This window comes from Mixophyes fleayi, chromosome 1 (genome assembly GCF_038048845.1).
Source record: "Mixophyes fleayi isolate aMixFle1 chromosome 1, aMixFle1.hap1, whole genome shotgun sequence".
Taxonomy (NCBI): domain Eukaryota; kingdom Metazoa; phylum Chordata; class Amphibia; order Anura; family Limnodynastidae; genus Mixophyes; species Mixophyes fleayi.
The window spans coordinates 168765268-168789504 of NC_134402.1; the positions used below are offsets into that span (position 1 = coordinate 168765268).

A 24237-nucleotide genomic window follows, 5' to 3' on the forward strand; every position below is an offset into this window, starting at 1 on the left:
ATATCTTGATGTCACACAAATATAAATTCTTTGAGAGATGGTTACCAAAGACAAGGTGAGGCACAACTCAGAGGTAGATCTAATCGGATGAGAGGGCGAGAATTTTTATATTATTATTATTTACTATATGCAATTTTTTCTTAAAGGTTAAAATGTGGAGTAGATTGCTTCAACATTGCTTTGTCATTTTCCAAAATCATGCATACCAATGATATTAGTGCACCGGTATATCTGATTACAGGGGCCCACAGTAATGTACAACATAGTACAAGTTGTGAATCACATATACCATAAACATACAAAAATGTACAGTATGAACTTATTTTGTTGATAATGTTGTGACAACAGAGGGCAATAATTTCAGTTTACCCAAGTTTCATTTTTTGAAACCTACTATAGAGGTTTCCTAAGATTGGTGTAACTTTAAAGGCCAGTCAGAGCAGAGGCAGATCTAGCAGGGTCGCGTTGAGTCATGGGGCAGGACAGCATCTGCTCCCAAGCTGGTTCAATGTTTAATATTTTTGGGCTGGCTGCTCCAATTGTGTTTTAAAATCTGAAGGGCCAGGTAGCATCCTCTGCCTACTTCTCAGCTGCATAGCACAGCCATGTTTGTGTCCACACAGTTATAGGGTATGACAGTGTCATACCCAGTAGCACACTGATTAGTGGATGGGGCTGGTGATTTACCAATCAGAGTAGTGGGACGTATCCACACTCTGATTGGTGAATGACTAGAACTATCCAACAACCAGCGTGCAGGATGCTCCCATACGGCCTGTACAATGGGCCTAGAGACAGTGAGGGACTGCAGGAGGGGTAAGTAATTTTATTAGGTAATCCCACACATCTGAAGTTTGATTTTTACACCAATAGAAATTAGGGACAGAGGGGAGGGTGCAAGTTTAGATCCACCCCTGAGTCATAGTCTGGTTAGTGGGATGAGGTGGTACAGGGAGCCTAACCATTCAAGAATGTTCCAGATTTTGCACAGACTATTTTTTGGGGTATTCCTCTCCTGCTGACAGTGATACATTAAGGAAAATAAGAGCCAAAGCTTATGATGTCAGTAAACATACATTTTAATTTTGTGGAAAATTACAATGTTCCAAATAACCTTCAGCTATGTAAAATGTATATTTATTAGAAGCCAGTGAGCAATAGGCCTCTATTTTTAACAAGAAAATAGCGTATGTTGCTTTATACAGCAACACGTGGCAGCAAATGAGTTTTGTAATGCTCATGCCAAGATGGATGCGATTGATTTCAAACCTGCTTTAGTTAGAAAAGCAAAAGGATATTACAGACAGTGCCACTTTTTTTATTCATCTAAAACATGTGCTGTGGCACGACACGCTGTTTTATTGCTTGCAGCTTGGTAATTGCTAGGTATCATCACCAGATACCAAGCACAAATCATTAGAGCTCAATTGACAGGCCAGCTCTTCACCACACCTCAAGGGCTTTTGTGAGTTTCTCATTATAGTCTATACTAAGGATAAAAAAAACAGACACATCAATGTCCTTAATGTCTGAATCACCATGAAGGACAAGAAGATGCTGAAACAGGAGATAATTGAAGAGAAAATGACCTCAGAAAAAAAAATTATTAGTTCTAATACTATACTTTGTTTCATATATATAAAGTTGCACATACAAACAACATGTTATAACAACCTTACTAGATTGGTCCTAAAATAATCACAGGAAGAGTCTGAATTTAGGATAACATGCTTATATTTTTATTTCAATATATGTCATGCTTGGGCTTGAAAATGTCTAGATCTTTTATTGGTGTGCTCACTTGATCAACTTGTTTGCTTGTATTGTATGCAGGAGTGGACAGAGCTTTGCAGGCTCCATAGCATAAATTAGGTAGGGGCCAGCAATGCTGTTGTTTCCTGACTGGAGCAGTGAGGGGTCCAATAGGAGTGCTCCAGGGGCCTGGCAGGGATTGGCCCCATAGTGGCACCATATCCCTGAACCAATGGTAGTTCCGCCATTGATTGTATGGACTCAATAAATAGATCCTACCTAGTTGTGTCAACATTCATTCTGAAAATATATTAATTTGACTGTATACAAAGAGGCCTCATGTATTTTTTATGTTGCTCAGAAATTTCAGTGATTTTTCTTTTTTTTTGGAGACTGAAGATTGGCACACAAATATGTCTCTGTCCTAATGAAACAAACTACAATTTCTTAAGCCTCTCAAAATAATATTGCCACACTAGAATACAAGAGCTATAATTAACTGTTGGGTTCTTCAACACAGTTTTGCACTCTTGCTTTTGTGAAAATGCACTGACTTAAAATTAATGGTTTCATGAATGATTAAATACCACACAGTCGAATCACAGTTTTGCTTGGTGTAACTATCAAGAACTTAGAGGAATGTTTAGCTCACACAGTAAATGCAGAACAGCAACTTATAGCTAAAATTGCAATCTGCACTTTGGATTCAAATGGTGCAATAAATTGTTCTGAATGATTATTTTCTAGTTGTTGTATTGAAGTATTTGCTTCACATATGTCACCTTAACAAATGTTATTTTTTGCTCAGTTTTCTGCATGCCTTTCTGTAGATAAATAGATAGATAGATAGATAGATAGATAGATAGATAGATAGATAGATAGAATGACAAATGTATTTGGATCACAGCTAATTTTACACATTATACTCTTATAGCACCTGCTATATTTCACTGATTAATTAACACTAAGAACTAATTCTGAAATAACAGGCATTAAAATAACAAGCTCACATTTTCAAACATGCTGACATCACTGCTGACTCACTTAGCATGCCTGCATACTCTCCATAGCTCTTCCGTGGCACATGACTTGGAAAGATGCTTTGTAGTTTCTATTATATGACTGCTTTTAAGAATTCAACCTACAATCTGGTTTATAACTTAGCTGCAGCCCAGCTCATCATAGACATTAACAGTACCTGGTTAGCCAGCTCACATCTCCATAGTGTAACTGAAATCCCAGACTTGGGCTTTCATTCCACTTGGTTAAAAAAAAAAAAAAATATATATATATATATATATATAAAAATTGTAAAAACTAAATTAGCATATTAAAATTTTTACCATGGGAAAAAATGCTTTATTGGAATAGTCTAGATAGTATAGCGGTAGCATAATGGCATATAACCTGCTTCAAAAACAGTCAAGTGATTTCAAAAATGAGTGAAAAATCTTAGTGATGCACTGCCACTTAATACTAATAGAACATATTGGGCCTAAGTCATTAAGGAGAACAAAGCATAAAAAAGTAACTTTGCAGCTCGGCAACACCGTGTTGCATTGGAGGGGGAAGTAAATTTAAAATGTAGGGACAGATTAATAGTTGGGATAAGGTATGTCCTAGATCAACTTTAAATTTTAGTGCAAAAATAAGGTATCAAGTATTTTTGTGCTACGTGAAAAACAACCAGTATTTAACTTACGTGCAAAATAATTAACTAATATGCACCCCTTGCATTGCAACATTGCTCTCCTTAATGACTCAGGCCCATTGTCTCATCCCATGCAAGAAAAGGTTTTTTTCACTCTTACTTGCCAGTAATGTTCATTTTATGCTAATGAAGCAACGTCATTACTAAATATCATGTATCATAGTTTATTTGTACCAATACATATCTATTTTTATTATACAAGTCTATGATGTGCTTATATAAGTTTTGTAACTAGTAGTTTTATTTTTGTCTAGCCTCCAATTAGATACATTTTCCTTGATAATTTATACCACAAAACATTTGTCATTTCTATTAATTTCCCAGAATTTTCAGAACCATTTTTACTTTTATTTCGGAACAACTTTTTGAGTAATGCAATAATTATAAAAGAATGATTTTGTTTTAATTAATATAGAGATCCAACCAATTTCCATATATTATCACATGTTAACAACATTCCCACTCACTCTATAGAACTAAAATAAAATAAAAACAGGTTAAGAAAAATATAAATATAAAAGTTTAGTTGAATGCGGAAGCATGTCAGTGTCATTAAAAGTAAAACATGTAAACAAATATATAGGGCCTTCCAGACATCTGTGTTGTTTGCAGAATAAAAACATTAATGAATGTGATAAAAAAAAACTAGAAGTAAAACAGGGGCGCACGGAGGATTGTCGGGGGGGGGGGGGGGTTTCTCCCCGCCGACCCAAAAAAGCCCAAAAAAAAAAAACCCAGAGAGAGAGCTGCTGCGCATGCGCAGCAGCTCCGTTTCGCCAGCGCTGTCCAATACAGCAGCCGCGGCGCTGTCTAAGAAGCGTCTGCGGCAGTGCTGTATACAATACAGCGCCGCGGCTGCTGTATAGGACAGTGGCCACTTAGTTAGTGCAGGGGGGGGGTTTCTAGAGACTCAGAAACCCCCCCTGCGTGCGCCACTGGTAAAACTTTTCCTTTTATTCTGTTTATTTCTTTCTTTTTATACAAACTTGCATTTCTATAAGTAACTGAAAATAAAATTGCATGAAGAAAAAATTCAAGATTTCTGCTTTCATTCTCCGTATAAAATATACAACACTTAAATTGTCTATGTGGCTGTGTGATGAACAAATGAGACTTGGCCTAAAGTCTACAGGGCTGTTGGGAATTAATATAACCTCCAGGGCTTGCCAAGCTAAGTTGTGTTAATCAAAAAATAAATAAGAGGTTGTTATACAATTTCTGATACAGATGACAAAGATAAGATTAGGAGGCAGGACGGAGGTTTGCAAAGAAAGCACTAAGCATGTGCCAAGATATGATTGTGCCATCCGTCCCTAGTGAATTTATGAAGATAAGCAGCCTTAGCAAATTACTATTTAGCACATCTTTTGCTCCTGTTCCTTCAGTGCCTGCATTAATTTTAATGAAAGTCTATCTCAGGATTTGTATTGGATTAGCTGGCTACTTTTCTCCTTCTTTTGTTTGCATCTTCCATTGTGTAGCATGGTTTAGTGTGATGGCATAATTTCATCATAAATACATTTTAATATCCTACAGGGTCTATTACACACAAAGAAAAAAAAAAAAAGTATCTACAACAATAGATAGAACCTGGACCACATTTTATTTGTGCTACATAAAACTATACTAGCATTTTTTTTAAGAATGCTTTTGGTTGCATTATCAGGGTTTTGTTGCTGATCAGGACTAAACAATGGTTGATTGAAAAACATAGCAATTGCTGCTAAGATAAAGGTGAAATGTCAAGTAGTACCCATCTATGTACTTGGTGCTTTCTAGAAAATGAGCATTAAAGAAAGTATACAATATAACACAATACATAACAGTATAATGCAATAAAAAGACAGAAAATATAAATTACTACCTCTGAAACCCTCTTCACATGTAGTATCATGCACTTACTCTCCTACATGATCTTGATGTCTGATATTTTGTTCCTAAACTCCACTCTTAGAAAATGTCACATACAGGTTTTTAGGGGGAAAATTTGGCAATATGAGACTGGTTGTTTTATTCATTACCTTATATTTAATTCTGCATACAACATTTTGGAACAAATTTACTTATTTATTTATTTTTTTAGCGAAAAGTTTTTCATACAGCGAATGTCCCCTAGTGCATTATATCTCACAAATTAAAAAATATAATTTAACGAGTACAAATAGAAGAACAGTATAATTACTTGTTTCTCCTTTAATTGACTCCATCTTTGTTGATTTAGGAAATATAATTGGCTTATTGTAGTGGGCAAGTGGGGATTGTTAAATCAAATTAGAATGAGTGATTGTACTTGGCCTACTGAACAGAGTTTTCTGTTTTGCTCTTTCTTCTTATCAGATTTTTCCCCGAGTTGAAAAAATATAGTTTCTATTTTTTGTGGCACATATTCAAGAATCTTTGGCTCTTAGTCTGAAGATTGATTACTTAGTTAATGGACTTTGCTATAATACCCACCTGCCCACTGTTGTATTGTGGTGTGACAATCTTCAATATGAGTTTCCCTTTAACCAGAGTTAAAGGCATCACTGCAGTCACAAAATTAACTCTGTGTATTTATTTAATGTACAATTTCATGTACAATGTGTCTTTGTAAAATCCTAAATTAATGTGTACCCATTTGATCAACTGATCAATTTTTCAGTCCCCATGACAGTTAGGAATTATTTCTTCACTCCCTCCTTCGAGGTGTTCAGTTTACACATAAATAAAGAACACCAATCCGTTATACCTGTATGATAACTAAAGGGGTTGGGTACGATATAAATATAGCAAAAATTCCGACAGGCAGAATTCCTGCCAAAAAAACCCGAAAGACTGAAAAAATGAAAGAAAATGCAACAGACTTACCTTGAATCCGACACTGGAAATGACTGATGGAAACAGCAAGATGACAGCAAGGTATTCCGATGAAAGAACTGTGCGGCAATGCAATTTGATGTCATCTCGACGTCTGTCAATCTAAATTTAAACTGACGATGTGGGGTTAAGTGTTTAAACACTTAATCTTAGGGGTCCCCACATTGCCGGTTTAAATTTAGATTGACAGACGTCGCAATGTCGTCAAATTGCATTGCCGCACAGTTCTTTCATCGGAATACCTTGCTGTCACCTTGCTGTTTCCATCGGTCATTTCCAGCGTCAAATTCAAGGCAAGTCTGTTTAATTTTCTTTAATTTTTTCAGTCTTTTGGGTTTTTGTGCAGGAATTCTGCATGTCAGAATAGTGGTAATCGTAAAAAAGATTACCGCCGAACTAAAGATGTGCCAAATCCATAATTTTGGTAACTCAAGAGTCTTGTTTGTCCAAGGTCTAAGAAGTTAGCCAAAAACCAAATCTTGCTAAAATCCCTCAAGATTCAGAACATCCCTAATGATTAGAGAAAGGTAACTTACACACGTAACAGTCACTAGTACATTATATAATTAATATAATTAGATGTAAAGGAGTTTCAGAAAGGCATAATGATGTTCAAGGTTGGACATATGGTGGTTTCATATATTGTTTTGTAATTAATGTGTATTTGAACAAAATAAATGCTTTTTTAAATTTATTTTTGTGCTTCAATGATAACTTACAGATTTTTTTCCTGCACAGTGGGAAGAAATTGGTGAGGTCGATGAGAACTATGCTCCGATACATACATATCAAGTATGCAAAGTAATGGAACAGAATCAGAACAATTGGCTGTTGACTAGTTGGATCTCCAATGAAGGAGCACTAAGAATCTTCATTGAGCTCAAATTCACACTACGGGATTGCAACAGTCTTCCAGGGGGACTTGGTACTTGCAAAGAAACTTTCAATGTATATTATTTTGAATCAAATGAAGAAGATGGCAGGAATATTAGGGAAAATCAATATATCAAGATTGATACTATTGCAGCTGATGAGAGCTTCACAGAGTTAGACTTAGGGGACAGAGTCATGAAGCTTAACACAGAGGTGAGAGATGTGGGACCATTGACCAAGAAAGGTTTCTACCTTGCCTTCCAAGATGTGGGAGCATGTATTGCCCTGGTTTCTGTCCGTGTATACTACAAGAAGTGTCCTTCAGTGGTGCGTAACTTAGCACTTTTTCAAGATACAATAACTGGGGCAGATTCATCACAGCTCTTGGAGGTATCCGGATTGTGTGTCAACAATTCAGTTACAGTGGAAGCTCCCAAAATGCACTGCAGTGCAGAAGGAGAGTGGCTTGTTCCAATTGGAAAATGCATGTGTAAAGAAGGATACGAGGAGAAGAACGATACATGTCAAGGTAAGATTTTGGCTACTAACATAAAATAATATTAACATATATGGAAATATTAAATTATTTGCAAATTGAAGCAAACAGTACAAATAAATTAAATGTGTACCAAAAGAATGGCTAGGAGATTGGACATTGTTGGGCATGATGCATACAATTTTTTTTCTATTACATATTGAGACTGAACCTGCAATGAACATGGATAATATCCTGGCAGAGCAAGACATTTTGGAAAACTCACACCCAGGAAATTGTGCAAAAATAGTGTTGTAACCCTTAGCAAGCAGCCTGAACTGCAAACTGTAGTAAAAATAACAGAATTTGATTGGTCATTATGGAGTACAACATTTTTTTTGCACATGTACCAGTTTTTATAAATTTTGACTTAATGTGGCATATTGAGCCACATTCTTCTATAATAAAAACTTAAAACATTTCAAAGGAAATATAAAAAATGGATAATATGGCTCAATATTCTATTTCAAGATACAATAATGATAACATTTCTGGAACAACTACATTATTGATTTATTTCTATATATAAATAATGCCTATTGAGGTTTCTGTAGTATAAGGTTTAGCTTAGCCCTGAAAGTAATATCATGTAAAAACATTTTTAATTAACCATAAGTTAAGGTAATTCAATTAAAATCATATTATATTTGTTTTCAGATCAGTGGTTCTCAACTTCACTTTTCATTGTTTGCAAACAGATGAGATTTTAATTATCTCTGTCCCAGTACAAGTAGCTCAATCAAAATGATTGATCTTGTTACCAACTTGCTTATTTTGAATTAGTATTAGTAATAAATGATGAGCTGTTTGCTAAAGCAGTGTGGCAGAACTAAGAATCACATTGGAACATATTTCCCCTGTTTCCCATTGGCTTATGATGTGTTGATGTTGTTGGTAATGAGTACTTCTGTTTCAGATTGTCTCATTTCCAGTAACAGATAAAGCTATAAAAATGAAATTCAGTAGCAGTAAAATAATGGACAAAACACAGCACCACTGTCTTGCCTTTGATGACCTCACAGGTCCTCCCCAGCTGATCCATGTGATAAGTGAATTTGTCTGGACCCAGAATTAAAAAATGTGTCATATAACATGTCATTCAATATGTTGATGTAATTTTGTTATATATCAACTTCTTTCAATATCACATATTGAGGCACCTTTATGAAACATACTGTTGCAATAGTAGATGTTTGCTTTAACTTAAAAACTTTAGAAAAATGACATTATCTGACTGTTTGCTATGGGCAAAATGAACGTTTTCCTTTGCATTAGCTTTCATAAATGAACCCATTGTATGGTACCCATAATATGTTGAAATGTTGCCAAGTAACTTTATTTTGAGCTGATGATGAGATTCAGACAAGAGTAATATTTGTTTTATGTCTTTATGTAACAAAGAATTTTTATTATTATTAATATTATTGTTGTTATTATTATTATGATTATTGTCAATATTGTCATTTTCATTGTTGATGTTAGCAATATAATTTTTACAACACTGTACATAAAAGTGAATGCAACAACAGTGCCATAAACAAACATAGTGAAACAAATAGAACCCTGATGAATTCACCATGTGCAGACAGAAACATCCCGATATGTCCAGGAGGTGTGGATTACAAAGCAGTACAGCTCCTTCCCATAGTTTGTACTATTACATACATTGGAGATATTATTTTATTTTTATTGAAAGAACAGTCTTTTTTATACAGCACATGTTCCCTTTATTCGTGGTAAAACTATATTTAAATAAAACTTATTTCTATATATAGGCAGTTGCTATTATTTCAATGCAATCTACCTCAAGTACTTGCAATCTTAAGCTTTGACTATAGTTCTTTAATAAGTGCCAGGAAAAAGGTTGAAAAGGTACATAATCCTGGAAGTTATTTCCACACAGGGAGTATGAGTTCATTCTTGAAAATATTTTAATTATGACTTGATCGTGCATGGTTCCTTTTAGATTTCAAACAATAACAGCTTTAATTGGTTACATTTTCAATATGTGTGTCCATAAAGTAGTATAATAGACCTTATCTGAAATAAAATATGCAGCTCTGATTGTGATTATGTCTGTTGAGTACTTTTCTTTACCTAGTAAACTTTTATGGCTATTGCTAAAAGCTTCTATAAGAGTGTAAAGGGAGGTCCTATAGCAAGTATAATTAAAAATATTGTAATCAACTAATTTGCAGAATTGGGAGTTAGATTTTACACATCATTTAAAAATATATAGTTTAATGATAGCTTTCCTATAATTTGCATCACCAATGTCTTTTAGGTAAAAAAAAAAAAAGTTAATTCTTTATTGCCTATATTGTATGGTATAAGTGGATAATTTTTAATTGCTCATTAAAAAATATATATTATTTCTCTAAATATAGTATAGGCTCAACGTTGAGCAGATTGACAGGAGTCTCCTGTCAATGGGCAGACTGGGCAGGAAAATGATCTTGTGTCAATCAAAAAGACATAGCAGTGCTCCCCTTTTACATCCCTTGCCTGGCATTGTTATATTGCAAGGCTGGCAGTTTGACTTTTAAAAAGGTTTGTCAACCTTTATTTGTATTTTGCTACTGACATTTTATAAAAAAAAAATATAGATAGCATTTTTATACATTCTTATGTTACACCAAATGTCTCCAAACCTGAAAATAGCAAAAGCATCTATCGGAGAATGTGGATCAGCAAAGGTTATAAAGGGTGTTACAGGGCTAGAGTGTCTCAAAATCATAAGTGTGGTACTTTTATCACAGAAATGGAGGAGCAGCAGGTCAGCTGGTTGCTCATCCTCCATGTCAGCGCCTGGTTCTCAGTGAGGGTTCACCTTAGGGGCATTACAAACACTGAATCATTGACATTCAGGGGTATATTTACTAAACTGCGGCTTTGAAAAAGTGGAGATGCTGCCTATAGCAACCAATCAGATTCTAGATGTCATTAATTTAGTACATTCTACAACATGACAGCTAGAATCTGATTGGTTGCTATAGGCAACATCTCCACTTTTTCAAACCCATAGTTTAGTAAATATACCCCTCAGTGTTTTAGGAGCCCACTAAACACTAGTGCCGTAGGGTCAACTAATGGTACTGCAGACCCTGCCCAGCTCCATTCATACACTATGAATTCAGCAAAATGCTAATTTAAAAATACTGTGCAGAAAGTAAAACTAGAAGTTGAACTTAATATTTCTAGAACCTTGCAAATCTGCAAAACGGCCTGTTCTGTCACAAAACTCGGTTTGTGCAAAACTTTGCAGCAATTTCGCTAATCTCTAGTCAAGATGTAGAGTGTGCAAAAGGCATGAAAACTATCAGGAGATGATAGCTAGAGATAAAAATAAAACGTTAATGCCTATAAAGTGTGTAAGCCAACGTCACAGTCATTGAATAAACTTGACAGTGCAGGACAACCACTTTTTCTTTATCATGGAACATGATTGTCTGAGACAGCAATATTTTAGTCAGCTTGGTTTTTCCAATTCAGTTACTAGCTCATAAAGTTGAATTGCTCCATTAGAGTTAGATGTAGCAGTGAGTTCTATTACATAAGACACTTGCTAACATGCAGTTGTGTAATGCTAATGTTCCCTTCTGAAAGGTCTTACAGTGGCTTACCTCGTTATTTGTCAATAGGGACCAGGTTGACAGGTGCACCATATTTCCCTACCATGCTATACATTACATTATGAGGTTAGGTTTTTTTCTTTTCAGAATATTAAATACATCTGAATGCAAATTAAATAAACTTATTAAAGGGCAGTTTAAAGTAAATAATTGCTGTATTAATTACAATTAATAGTAATAGTAGTAGTAATTACTAGCATTTTTTTTTATGTGGGAAAGTGCATGCAAATTTATACTAGTACTCACAGCAACATCCGAGCCTAAATCACTTAGTGAAGCCATCAGACATTGTGGCTCAGTGGTACAACATACAACTTCTAAGTGGACGCAGCTAAGAAGCATGGATCTTATGCACTTATACTATGACAGACACAACATATTGTAGAAATGATGTAAGGTCCACGATCTACTGTGAGCATTGCATAAAAAAATGACATACATAAAGTATATAGTACAAATAAATATATATGTGTGAATATTTTAGATATATGTTCATTCCTATATTTATTTATTGCCTTTTACTCAGAATCCTGCCTAGCCTTGTTATAAAAAGTTTCATTTAAAATGTCATGCTGATTCAATTACAGTACTGCTCCTTTCACATAAGGTTGTGAGCTATGAGTTTAGGTCATTTTGTGGTGTCTATACCTTTCCTTGGGGATCTAGACTTTGACAGGTTTCTCTAAAACCATCAAGTTATAATAACGCCTTGTCACTGAACTGAAGTACATTTAAAGAAATGATTAAAAGGTCATATACTATTTTATAAGCCAATCGACTGAGCCACACAGACCCCAGTGTAGTGTTTCAATGGTCTGTGCGTATTTTATTGCACTTTATATCCTGATTTACTGATTCCTTTTACCTTTTCAACCTACTGTGGTAATAGTCAAAATATCCTACCCATATGTTTTTCGTAAGGAGATCAAAGTTCACAGGAATTAACTTGATGAGTCCTGCAAAGCAGATTTCTTCTAATATAATGTGGGAACACTTTATATGGTAATCAGATGGAAATGTGCAATTAGTGGTATATAATTGTGGTTTCACGTTTTAACAAATGATTAGATTTTTGGCTAGGTCACAAAAAGTCAGATTTATTTAAATAATAGCAATCAGGGTATATGATACTGTATTTAAGTTTTGTTTGTGTATAATAATCTAATCCAGATCACTGCGTGTATTTTTCCATTCTCCATATTACAATGCAAAATGTGGTTTCACTACAATATTAAGAAACATGGATCTTTTTTATAGCACTAGCAAACTCCTATATGTCACTAGAAAAACTGTTTGTGTCAGGAAGGAGAAGCTGGAACAGCACATATGTAGTTGGTGTAACAAATATCCCATTCTCTATGGCTCTCCTTTCATATTATCCCTCCAATCTGTTATTATATAGATCTGTAAAAATACAGGCATTCATACTGACTGTTTTTTCATGTAGCACACAAATACTTGATAGCATATTTGGACACTGAAATTTAAAGTTAATATTTGTGTGCTACATGAAAAAACAGTCAGTATTTAACTTATGTGCAAAACAGAATGCTAATTTGCACCCCTTGCATTGTACCATGGTTTTGTCCAGGAGACTGAAAAAAGAGGTTTCTTTATTTAAGATCCTTAATTAATCAGGCCAATGGTTTTCTAATTCTTGTGTTCAGTATCAACACATTGTAACTGAACACACTGTGGAAATTGGGTCATTAGTGGTTTTTTAGCTTCTACATAGTGAACATTGTGACATATATTTTTAAGATATTCAGCTTAAATGCAGACAACTATATGTCTGATTATACTATATACAGTGTAATTAGATGTATTGGCTTTTGATTACTTGTAATGCTGTTACAATCTTTATCTTCTTTTCTGTTTGTAATTTTAAATATATATATATATATATATATATATATATATATATATATATATATATATATTATAGATATATATTATAGACAAGTTAACCCGTGCATGATACTCATGCATTCTAGGCAAATCTAGCTACTTAAGGTCTTAAAAGGGTTCTTGTCATGCATTTGGGGCTGGCCCAGGCCTCCTCAGGAGAAGAGCGTTACTTCCCGACGCAAGCGCCCTTTTTAATGTGTGTTCATGAGGTAAAATTACCTCACGAAAATGAGTTTGACCCCTCAACTCGTAAATTTAGCCTTTACTACCCCTCCCACGGGGGGGAGGGGGGGATGATGGAAGTTAACTGACTTCACTATTCTAATTTTTTTGTCAAATAATGTCAGTATACCAAATTTCAGGTCAATTGGATGAGCCCTTTCTGAGAAAATAGTTTTTTCCACACACACACTAACACACGCCGCTACACATGTGTGTTCATGAGGTAAAATTACCTCACGGAAATGAGTTTGAGCCCTCAACTCGTAAATTTAGCCTTTACTATCCCTCCCACGGGGGGAAGGGGGGAGGATGGAAGTTAACTGACTTCCCTAATCTAAATTCTTTGTCAAATAATGTCAGTATACCAAATTTCAGGTCAATTGGATAAGTCCTTTCTGAGAAAATAGTTTTTTCCACACACACACACACACACACACACACACACACACACTAACACACGCCGCTAGGCTTTTACTTTTATATATTAGATAATGCTAAGAATTTAGTAGGTCAGTGTATAACTCCACCCAGCAGGTGGAGCTGCAGCTTGTTTGGTTTTTTTTTCACACACAGACTAACACACGCCGCTAGGCTTTTATATTATAGATATATTCATATACTGTAGTTATATAGATAGATATTTTTACCTCAACTCATCACAGGCTACTAAAATTGGAAAATAGCTGGGAAAATCAGAGCGGGTATTTATACACTGGATGGAGGGTGATTAAGATGAGAAGTTTGTTAGTTCCAGTAGCCAGGACTAGGCTTCATAACTCACATGCTGCAATAGGTCAAATTCTCATGCAATCGGTCTGACAAAATGTGACGGCCTATATAGCCTGGGACTGACTACACAGGTATGATTCTTGCCATAGACCAAAGAGAATGAAACATATAAGAAGTCCTATTGCTAGTTAGCTTTAAAAAAATATTCTAACCAAAAACCAAGTTCGAGTCTTCACACATTTCTGAATTATCACAGCTGTGGCTTACACTCAAGCAGAACACAAGTTGTCAATTTCAAACAAACACTGTATTACAATTATATTAAAATCACGTGATACGGCAACATTCTGACTGTGAAAATAAATGAAGGGGCTGCAAGAAGGGGAGAATCAGTCCCCTATGATACTTACAGTATTTGCCAGCCATTGTACCCCATCTGCATTATGAGCATACATTCACCACTTCCAGAAGTTATTACTGCAGGTGAAAGCTTGCCATTATACATATTTCCATATGCCTCGCTCTTATGTACCAAGAGCACAGTCACTGACAGCAGGACCTACTGTACATCACTCCCACTGTATTCGATGCATTCTTCACAGAGGGCAGGAGTCATTAAGGAGAGCAAAGCATAAAAAAGGAGTAACTTTGCACCTTGGCAAAACCATGTTGCATTGGAGGGGGAGGTAAATTTAAAATGTGGGGACAGATTTATGGTTGGGTTAGGGCATGTCCTAAATCAACTTTAAATTTCAGTTTAAAAATAAAGTTATTAAGTATTTGTGTGCTACATGACAATAAAACAGTATTTTTTTTATGTGCAGCATAATAAACTAATTTCCACCCCTTGCATTGTAACATGGTTTGTCAATGATCAAATTTACTTCTTATGTTGCCTTGCTCTCCTTAAAGACTCTGGCCCAGAGAGTGCAAAAGGAAAAATTTGGTGATAGGTATTACTATGTGCTTAGTAGGCCACAGATCCCTACTTATTTTGGTGAAAAGAAAAAAAATCAAGCAATAGAATAATATGTTATAGCACAAACTTTCACATTTTTGTGCTGCTTCTGTGAATATGCTTTGATTATGTTTATGTTAGAAAGCAAAACAAGGAATTGTTAGGAAGCACATAAACAGCATTACAAACAAATTAGCACTAAAACAACTTTGATTTTTTACCTGCAGTTGAAACAGCACAAACATTAATTATGGTAAAATATGAGTATACTAATTTAATGAGCCCATAAACTTACAAAGATAAGTATAACATACAGTATAAACCAAAGATTTCACTATCACCCTCGAATAAATGCTTCTATAGAGCACATTAATTATTTATTTGGCTGGACTTCCAGAGTTGTTTCTACATTATTTTTGCTCTCAGAGTTCAAGCATGATTTAATATGTCACAACTCGTTTGCCTAACTGGGTTTGATTGTCTGACATACTTACGCTAAAACAGGGCAGCCGTCCTTTCAAGCATACTGCTGCCCAGACAAATGAAGTGTCACAACAGTTATAACTTGTTGTTGTATTGTGACAGCAGTAGCTTCCTCTGACAAAGCCAGAAGCAGGGAATTTAGACAGTCGTAATACCAACAGACACATCCGAGGTCATAGTAGACTAAGGCCACACAGTCAGCCGCACAGACGAACCCAAGCTTCAAAGAACTCATTGATCATTCATGTGAAAAGTATTGGGGTTTGGGAATTGGTATTAGTCAAATATTCAGCAAATGAAAAAAAAAAGAAACTGTTCAGTAGTTCTACAATGCCGACAAAAGGGAATACAACATTTCTACAATTAAAAACAATTGGTAGAGGTACATTTAGGGAGGGCAGTTGCAGGTCAGAGCGGTGTGGCAGCTTTGAGTGTTTGCATCCAATTATGCAGGTCAAGGTGGCATCTGTTTGCATCTGTGTATTGCTATGGCTGGTACAGGAAAGTAGATAAGCATTGCTAGCTTTGTGCGTGTGTCGAGATAAGCGTAATACAAACATAATGTATATACAAACCTGATATTTAAATGTACTAAAAGGAGAGTTGACTTAGAGAGCAAACTAGGCGTATTCTGTTCCTGAGCCAGGGGCCTCATATTTTCTCTAAACTGCAAACCAATTTTTATTTTATTTAACACCAGAAGGTGATATTAAGCACTCATGCCATATACATTGTTGGCCTGAAACATGTCTCTTTGCATCTGTATCTTTGGTGATATTGCTCTTCGGATGACTTAACACCAATGAACTCAATTGCATGCGATTCATGTCTGAACGCAAATGACAGTTACGATTGCCTATGATTTGAAGAGCTGAACGGGGGTGGATGAACGTAGGGCGTACCGCGGTCATTCCAATGAGGATGCAGCCAATTCAAGACCTAGGTTTCTCTAAAGTAGTTTTTTTTTTGCGATATTACTTGCACCAGCTACAGGGCAGCTGTAAGTGGCGGCTGACTGTCATGGCATCGTCTTTGTATTAAAAAAGAAATGTATGCGTGCCACTGGATAACAAAGAACATTTTTATGCAAGTGAGAATATAAAAATGCATTACAGTACACATTAAGAAGATCTTGATTCATGTATTTAATGTTAAAAACTATACATGTATTTTTTTTAAAACACATACATATTCTGCACTGTGTTCTGTTGACATACGGCGAGTAGTGTTTAGGCACAGCGTTCTTATACCCAGATTCCAATGGAAAAGTACTTTGGGATCCACTTGGACTTGAATACGATCGGAACTATGCTCAATTTCTGTGCTCCTTTTTTAAATGCAAGTTGCGTGCAGATTGTGTGCTAACATGAATTAGGTCCTGTATGTTCTTTATGCAGATTTAAAGTCAATATAAATAAAAAAATAGCTAACTGAAAAATTTAAATATTTTCCCTTACTTCTTCAAATTGTTTATTTGTTAACTAGAACTAAGTGAGCAGAGAAATGTCAGTGCTAAGGTAACACTGATATAAATTGGGGGAAGGTTTCAGGTTGTGCTTCCACATGACTTTGCATGTTGAATGTATGGGAGGAAACTTGACATTTTAGACACTTTGTAGGTGTGGACATAGGTCTGCATGGGAAAAAGCAGATGCTCTAGGTACAAAAACTGACTGCGTATGCTTGTGCTTCCTTGCCTTGTAAATGAGTCACAATGCACAGTGTGTAAATAAAGCACCAACATGACATTGTAATATATATGTCATCTCCAATTGTCAGGTTTCAATATCACATTTGAATAGCAATAATCTGACTTGGCTACCGCTGTTCATATTCATTCACTGATCAGCTCAGTGAACAAGTAAATACCGTGACATGCAGACCGTTAGAAACATCACCAAAGGGTAAAAATAAACTATAGATGATTCAAAACAGAGCTGAAGATTTAGCTGCAACAAAATAAAGGCACAGTTTGTGGCAATGCTGAGGGAGAAAAACATGCTGTTGCTGACCTCATTTCCTGTCACCAGTCCAGTCCAGTGGATGTTTGATGACAGCAAGTAGAAACATATGCTCCTCTATCATACTGTCTTTTATACTTCTGTTCTCTTAATATTTACAACGTCAGTTTTACCTGACTCTCTATTTCTGTATTTAATGATATTTGTCAGATCCATTATAGACTCCTAATAAAAAAAAGCACAAGAGTCATTGTCCATCCATCAAACCTGCAGTAAGACTGTGGCAGAATCTGTATTGTTGTACAGTATGAAGCATAAGGCCGTATCCAGAGAAAAACAGCCATCCCGTAGAGGGAAAATCTACCTACAATATCTACCCAAAACATTTGTATTCTTCATATATATTCATCATTATATAGATGCAATAAATATATTTATAAGAGATAAATACATAAAGCAATACAAGTGTACCAAAATAATATAAACTAAACTTGATCATTCAATATGCATATACCCAGCAATACAATTCTAATCAAAATTAGATACGCACACTGTTACATTGCCACACATGTAGCAATAGTTGTAAGAGTTGATTGAATATGATTTTGTTATGTCTAGATATCTTTGTGTTTGAACATGTTAAACTTAGGCCATCATGTGTCCTCATTTTACCATGAGAAGTCACAATTTTGCTACTGGAAAACTATATTCAGAATTCAGTCTCTTCACACCTACTTGTAGATTAGCAGAAATAGAATTCTATAACTGTTTCCTGCATTTGACAACAATGTTCCATCTAAGCTGAAGGGAGAAAGAGTTAAAAGTGAGCTAGTAATATCCATTGTCCAAAGCTGCACTGTACAAGAAATTATCGGTGCAGCTTTTCGTGATGGATTAAGCTTTATATCTTCAATTTCCAGGGAATTCAGCTTAGAGGGAACATAGCTTGTCATCCTCATGGGTGGCTTTAGTAAACTTTACGTGATTTGGGTATCCTCAGTTTTCCATTTTAAAGTGAACATTTAGTAGCAGGCTAATTCCCATTAACCAACAGGAATTTTCATAATTGAATAATCCATTATACTATTATTCTGTGAATAATGTAATCTATGTTCTTCTATAGACTATAAAATATAGTGACAGAGTCATCTACTAACTCTACTGGGTCTATTTAAGAATAAAGGACGGTAGAGTTGGTTTTCTAGAAAACCTCCTGTCGTCATGATTTACCACTAACATCTCACTGAGGCAGCTGAGTAATACTGGCTGTGAGTTAACTTACCAGTTTGCCAGGCCAGTCTAAGTGGATCTGAACCAGCTGGCTGGTTCATGCATGAGCAGTGGAACTGGAAGCCAGCTTGATAAATAGGCAGGTAGACTGTAGAGACACGTAGAATTCAACATCATCAGCTATTTATGTAGCGCCACTAGATCTGCAGCGCTGTACAGAGAACTCACTAATATTAGTCCCTGCCTCATTGGAGCTTACAGTCTAAATTCCCTATCATACACAGAGAGAGAGAGAAAAGGGTCAATTTGATAGTAGCCAATTAACCTACTAGCATGTTTTTGGAGTATGGAAGGAAACCAGAGCACCCGGAGAAAACCCACACAATCATGGAGAGAATATATAAATTCCACACAGATAAGGCCATGGTCGGGAATTGAACTCATGACCTCGATGCTGTGAGGCAGAAGTGTTAGCCACTAAGCCACCATGCTGCCCATATTGTTCTCATTTATTAAAAACATCAAAATAGGTCAATGTAATTGCATTCCCCAATACACCAATAGCTCTTGAACGATCACTAATCCTCTAACCATTATTTTTTTTTCTTTCCATTTGAATTACATGTAGATTCTATTTATCTTGTTCAATTGGCGGTGAAGACACTGTCACAAGGTTACCTATATCAGGGTTTCTCAACTTTTTTGTATCATGCACCCCCTTATAATGTAGAATGTTAACCAAGTACTCTGGAATTTGCTGCCGTTTATCCCAAGTACATCTTAGAATGTGTCAAGTCATTCCAAATACTCCTGAATGTCTAGAAATGTTTGAAATGTAATCATATATGTCTTTAAATAGCTTGAAAGAATACACATTCTATTTTGTTTTGACTGTGTTTTATTCACTACTTATATACTATACTGTTTTTTTTATTTTAATTGAACTGGTGGAAGTACCCCACTGTCTTATATATCCCTCGCAAATAATTACAGCACTAAGCACAAGGACAGCACTGCAGTTCCATGAGTTGTTTAGAAGAGGAGACAAATACAATGTAAATCACTTTTATGGAATTCTGCTTCATGGCATTCCTGGTCTGTAGCCAAAGAAAAGTCCAACTTGACTTTGAACAGTGTATTTTGCAAATTGCCCAATTTCACAGATTTTCACTTTCATTATTGTGTGCATGTTTCCCCAGACAAAGATTTTGTTGTATATCAGATTTAAAAAAAAGTCTATTCAAAAGACACAGTGATATAAATGAATTCCAATGAATTGTATAGAATTTGGGTACTTTTTCCTTGACGGAGAACTTTATTTTCAATTAATAAAAAAATAGATAAATGTTCTATTTCTCATTAAAATGTAAATGCTTTTCACAACATTTAATTGCTTAGTAAAAAAAAAATACCTTTGCTTGTACTGTGTAGAGAAAGATGACGATAATCATGTTATTGTCACATACAGCTTAATTTAGAGTCAGGAGCAAATCCAACTAGAGTGTGCAAATTTTGACCTGGACAAAACATGTTGCTATACAAGGGGTGCAAATTAATTTTTTATTATGCATGTAGGGACAATACTGGCTGCTTCTGTTTTAAGCTGTGATATGTGTAATTGCAGAAAGGTCCTTAGTTCAACATGTGTGTTTTTTTTTGTAAAGTTGATTGTATTGGCAAGTAGGAGGGTGAGAGGGTTTTCTCCTCTCCCTTCTCTCTTAGAATACTGCTTAGAGAGCAGGGAAGGAGAAATAGTACTAATACTACAGGGTAAAGCTGGTAAATAATGTCTATGTGCAATGTTCAATATCTGCACACAATTTGCACGTAAGTTGCGTTTTAAAAAAGAGCACAGAAGTTGAGCATAGTAATGACCATATTCATATCCAAGCATATCTGAAGATACGTTTCCATTTGAATCTGGGTGTATGCTCTGCCTGCACAGTACTTGCCGTACGCAGACAGGAAGAACAGACTGCAGTTTACGCAGAAGCGTATATGCAATTTATGGTCAGAGCGCATTCAAGAATAAAATCTGTCATCAAATAAATAAACAACTCTTATAAGCTTAGATAATATTGGAAAGGGACCGCGCTAGTTCACTTTGTGTAGGTTGCAGCCTGTGGGAGAAATGTGAGGGTCCCAGTATTGGGACCATATTCCGGAACATCAAATTGAACTTTACACCACCTACACTTTTTAATGCAAGTACTGTGCGGACAGAAACGCCGGTAAGAGCGCGCGCACGCGCACAACTTTCGGACACTATCCTCCTGCAAGGACCTGTTACGGCCGTACAGGACCTCACTTACAGAGAGGACGTGGTAGTTAACAGCTGCAGAGTTACAGCGAGAGACGGAGACCAGAGGACCGGATCTTCTTCCGGACAACCATCTGACAGAGGTTAGTCTCTCCAGCAGCGTTAGAAGGACACTTTAGTTCTGGCAAAGGAAAATAGGTATATGGACATTGTTGCCTATTGGCCAGATAAAGGTGAAATATTGCATTACATCTTTATACCCTATCGACCATATTCACTTTTATAGTGGAGAACTTTTTGCATTTATATGGACAAGATATGCTGGACTTTTTAGAGGTAGTCACCTATAAAAGTAATCCCGGTCTGTTTTTGCAACAGAGCTCCATGTTTGGCAACAAATTTGTATATATATGCATTTATATGCACTTGTCAGCAAGAAATAGATGTTCATTGTTGTGCTATTCAATATCCAAGACATATTGGTAATTTGAATTTATAGGTTATAAGGGGACCCTATAACCTTACTGTGCTGTGTTTTATTAATACCAACCCAGTATACTGAAATTATGTTGTTTTATTATTAAATGGTCTGTATGATCCTTCCCACTGGTTTAATTGCATCTGTAAACCAAGGTATACTTACACATCCCTCCTTGACACATTATATATTTATTTATACCATTGCGCCAGGGATTACCTTTGATTTAAACTCTTATAAACTGCAGATTGAATATGTGTCACTTTCACTGCTACAAACCACAAATACACCTTAAGTCCTAAGTAACTTATATTAAAATAAAGACACAACACCAGAATTGTTGGCAAATTAAAAGGTCACCGTTTATTAATGATAAATGGTGGTGGCGAAGGCAGATTGCGAATCAGCACAACCAATAGCAATAAACTAAGAGTGTATGGTCATCAGGCACTAACCACTGGTCCCAGGACCAAAGTCCTTTATGACTGGCTGGTACTAAATCTGTGTCAGTGTCAATACACCTCTTCTGGACTCACAATGACTTGCCCATACAAAGCAGGAAAGGAAAGTGACGTATGGCCAATCAGCAGTAGCACCATATGAATTGGTCGCTGCCTCACAAATGCCTTCCTGCTAACTGTGCCTGCTCTGTATGAATGGAAAAAAAATAAGTGGAAATGCATATATTATATTCAATTAACGGGAGGGAGGGATTTCTAGCAGAGAAAGAGACCCCAGCATTCCCTGGGAGGAGTTATATTCTGTCTCTGCAAACACTCCCATGGGATTCCTATTGGCTGGGATCTGCAAAGGACTTGACACCAATGGGTAAGCACCATACGTTAACTCTATCACCTGCGTTTAAGGACGTTTAGCTGATGGCCATACTTGTCATAATCATTAGTAATCATAAGTATAAATATTAATATAAATATGTATTTAATGAAAAAAGTTTATATATTTTATAACATTAAAAGCATAAATATATATGTTTTTAATGCCTACTGACTATATATATATATATATATATATATATATGTACAGTGCCTTTTTATAGTCTATCTTACCTGCATACACATGTTCTGTTCTAGCTAGTGGCACACATATGTGTAGTTTTTAAAACAAAGACTATGCTAGATCAGTTATCACTATCAAAAATTGAAATCCAGGACTTGAATCATCCATATGTGTGTCAAAATTCAATCATCACACTATTACTGTATATGGCCTACGATAGTCTGCCCCTTCCCTCCCACTCCACCTCTCAAGTTGTAAGAAGTGGTAAGTGTCGATTGCATTACATTAAGTGCATTGTGTAAGGCCACGGTTCCCAAAGTGTGCGCCGCGTCTCCAAAGGGTACCGCGGCACTGTCACAGGTGTGCCGTGGCCAGGAAGAGAAAAAACAAACAACAACAAGAAAAGAAACTTACCAATTCAGCGTCGTCCAAGACCCAGCATCTTCCTCCCTACTCGCTTCTCACTGAATGTCACGCCCGACATTCAGTGACAAGTGGCAGGAGAGAGGATGCTGGGTCCGAGGCACCGCCGGATTGGTAAGAAAACAGAAGAAAAGACAGAAGAAATAGAAGAAAGAAGGTCAAGTATGGTAAGTAAAGAAGCGGAGAGGAATGGTGATAGGAAACAGCAATGGAGGGGCAAAAGAATGAAGGAGGGGGCAGAGCGAGGATACAGAGGGGGCAGAGCAAGGATGTATAGGGGCAGAGCGAAGATGCAGAGGGGGAAGAGCGGGCAGAGCGAAGATGCAGAGGGGGCAGAGTGAGGATGCAGAGGTGGCAGAGTGAGTGGATACAGAGGGGGCAGAATGAGTGGATGCAGAGGGGGCAGAGTGAGTGGATACAGAGGGTGCAGAGCGCATCGATGCAGAGGGCACAGAGTGAGTGGATGCAAGGGTCATAGAGGGAGTGGATGCAGGGGGCACAGAGTGTGTGGATGCAGGGATCACAGAGTGTGTGGATGCAGAGGGCACAGACAGTGTGGATGCAGAGGACACAGAGTGTATGGATGCAGAGGGCACAGAGTGTGTGGATGCAGAAGGCACAGAGTGAGTGGATGCAGGGGGCACAGAGTGTGTGGATGCAGAGGGCAGAGAGAGTGTGGATGCAGAGGACACAGAGTGTATGGATGCAGAGGGCACAGAGTGTGTGGATGCAGAAGGCACAGAGTGAGTGGATGCAGAGGGCACAGAGTGTGTGGATGCAGGAGGGCACAGAGTGTGTGGAGATGAAGGAGGGCACAGTGTGTATAGAGATGAAGGAGGGCACAGAGTGTGTGGAAATGATGGAGAGCACAGTGTGTGTGGATGAAAGGGGCACAGTGTGAGTTAGCTATAAATTATTCTTTGACAGAAATATAATTGAAAAGAATATATAAAAATATTCTTTTCCCTTGGATTTATGTGTAATATTTTTGCATACAACTAAATAAGTATTTCTGTCCTGACCTAAATACTTATTACGTTTTTTTGACTACTTATAAAACGGTACTGCTCGGTAATTATTTTGGAGGGGTGCCTTGAAAAAATTATGGAGACTCTAAGGGTACCGCAAACTGCAAAAGTTTGGGAACCATTGGTGCAAGGTCTGATTCTGAGAATGCACAAAGGGTGTCCATTAAGCTACGCAAATGGA

At 36.5% G+C, this 24237-nt stretch overlaps 1 protein-coding gene across 3 annotated transcripts in view; it reads left to right on the forward strand.

Annotated features, from left to right (window-relative positions):
- The window catches only part of EPHA5 (EPH receptor A5), a 279079-nt gene that overhangs the window by 72081 nt on the left and 182761 nt on the right, over positions 1 to 24237 (forward strand). For all 3 annotated transcript variants that reach the window (XM_075203676.1, XM_075203659.1, XM_075203669.1), the window contains exon 3: positions 7058 to 7721. In XM_075203676.1, the coding sequence (XP_075059777.1) occupies positions 7058 to 7721 (664 nt within the window). The remainder of the gene's footprint in view (positions 1 to 7057; positions 7722 to 24237) is intronic.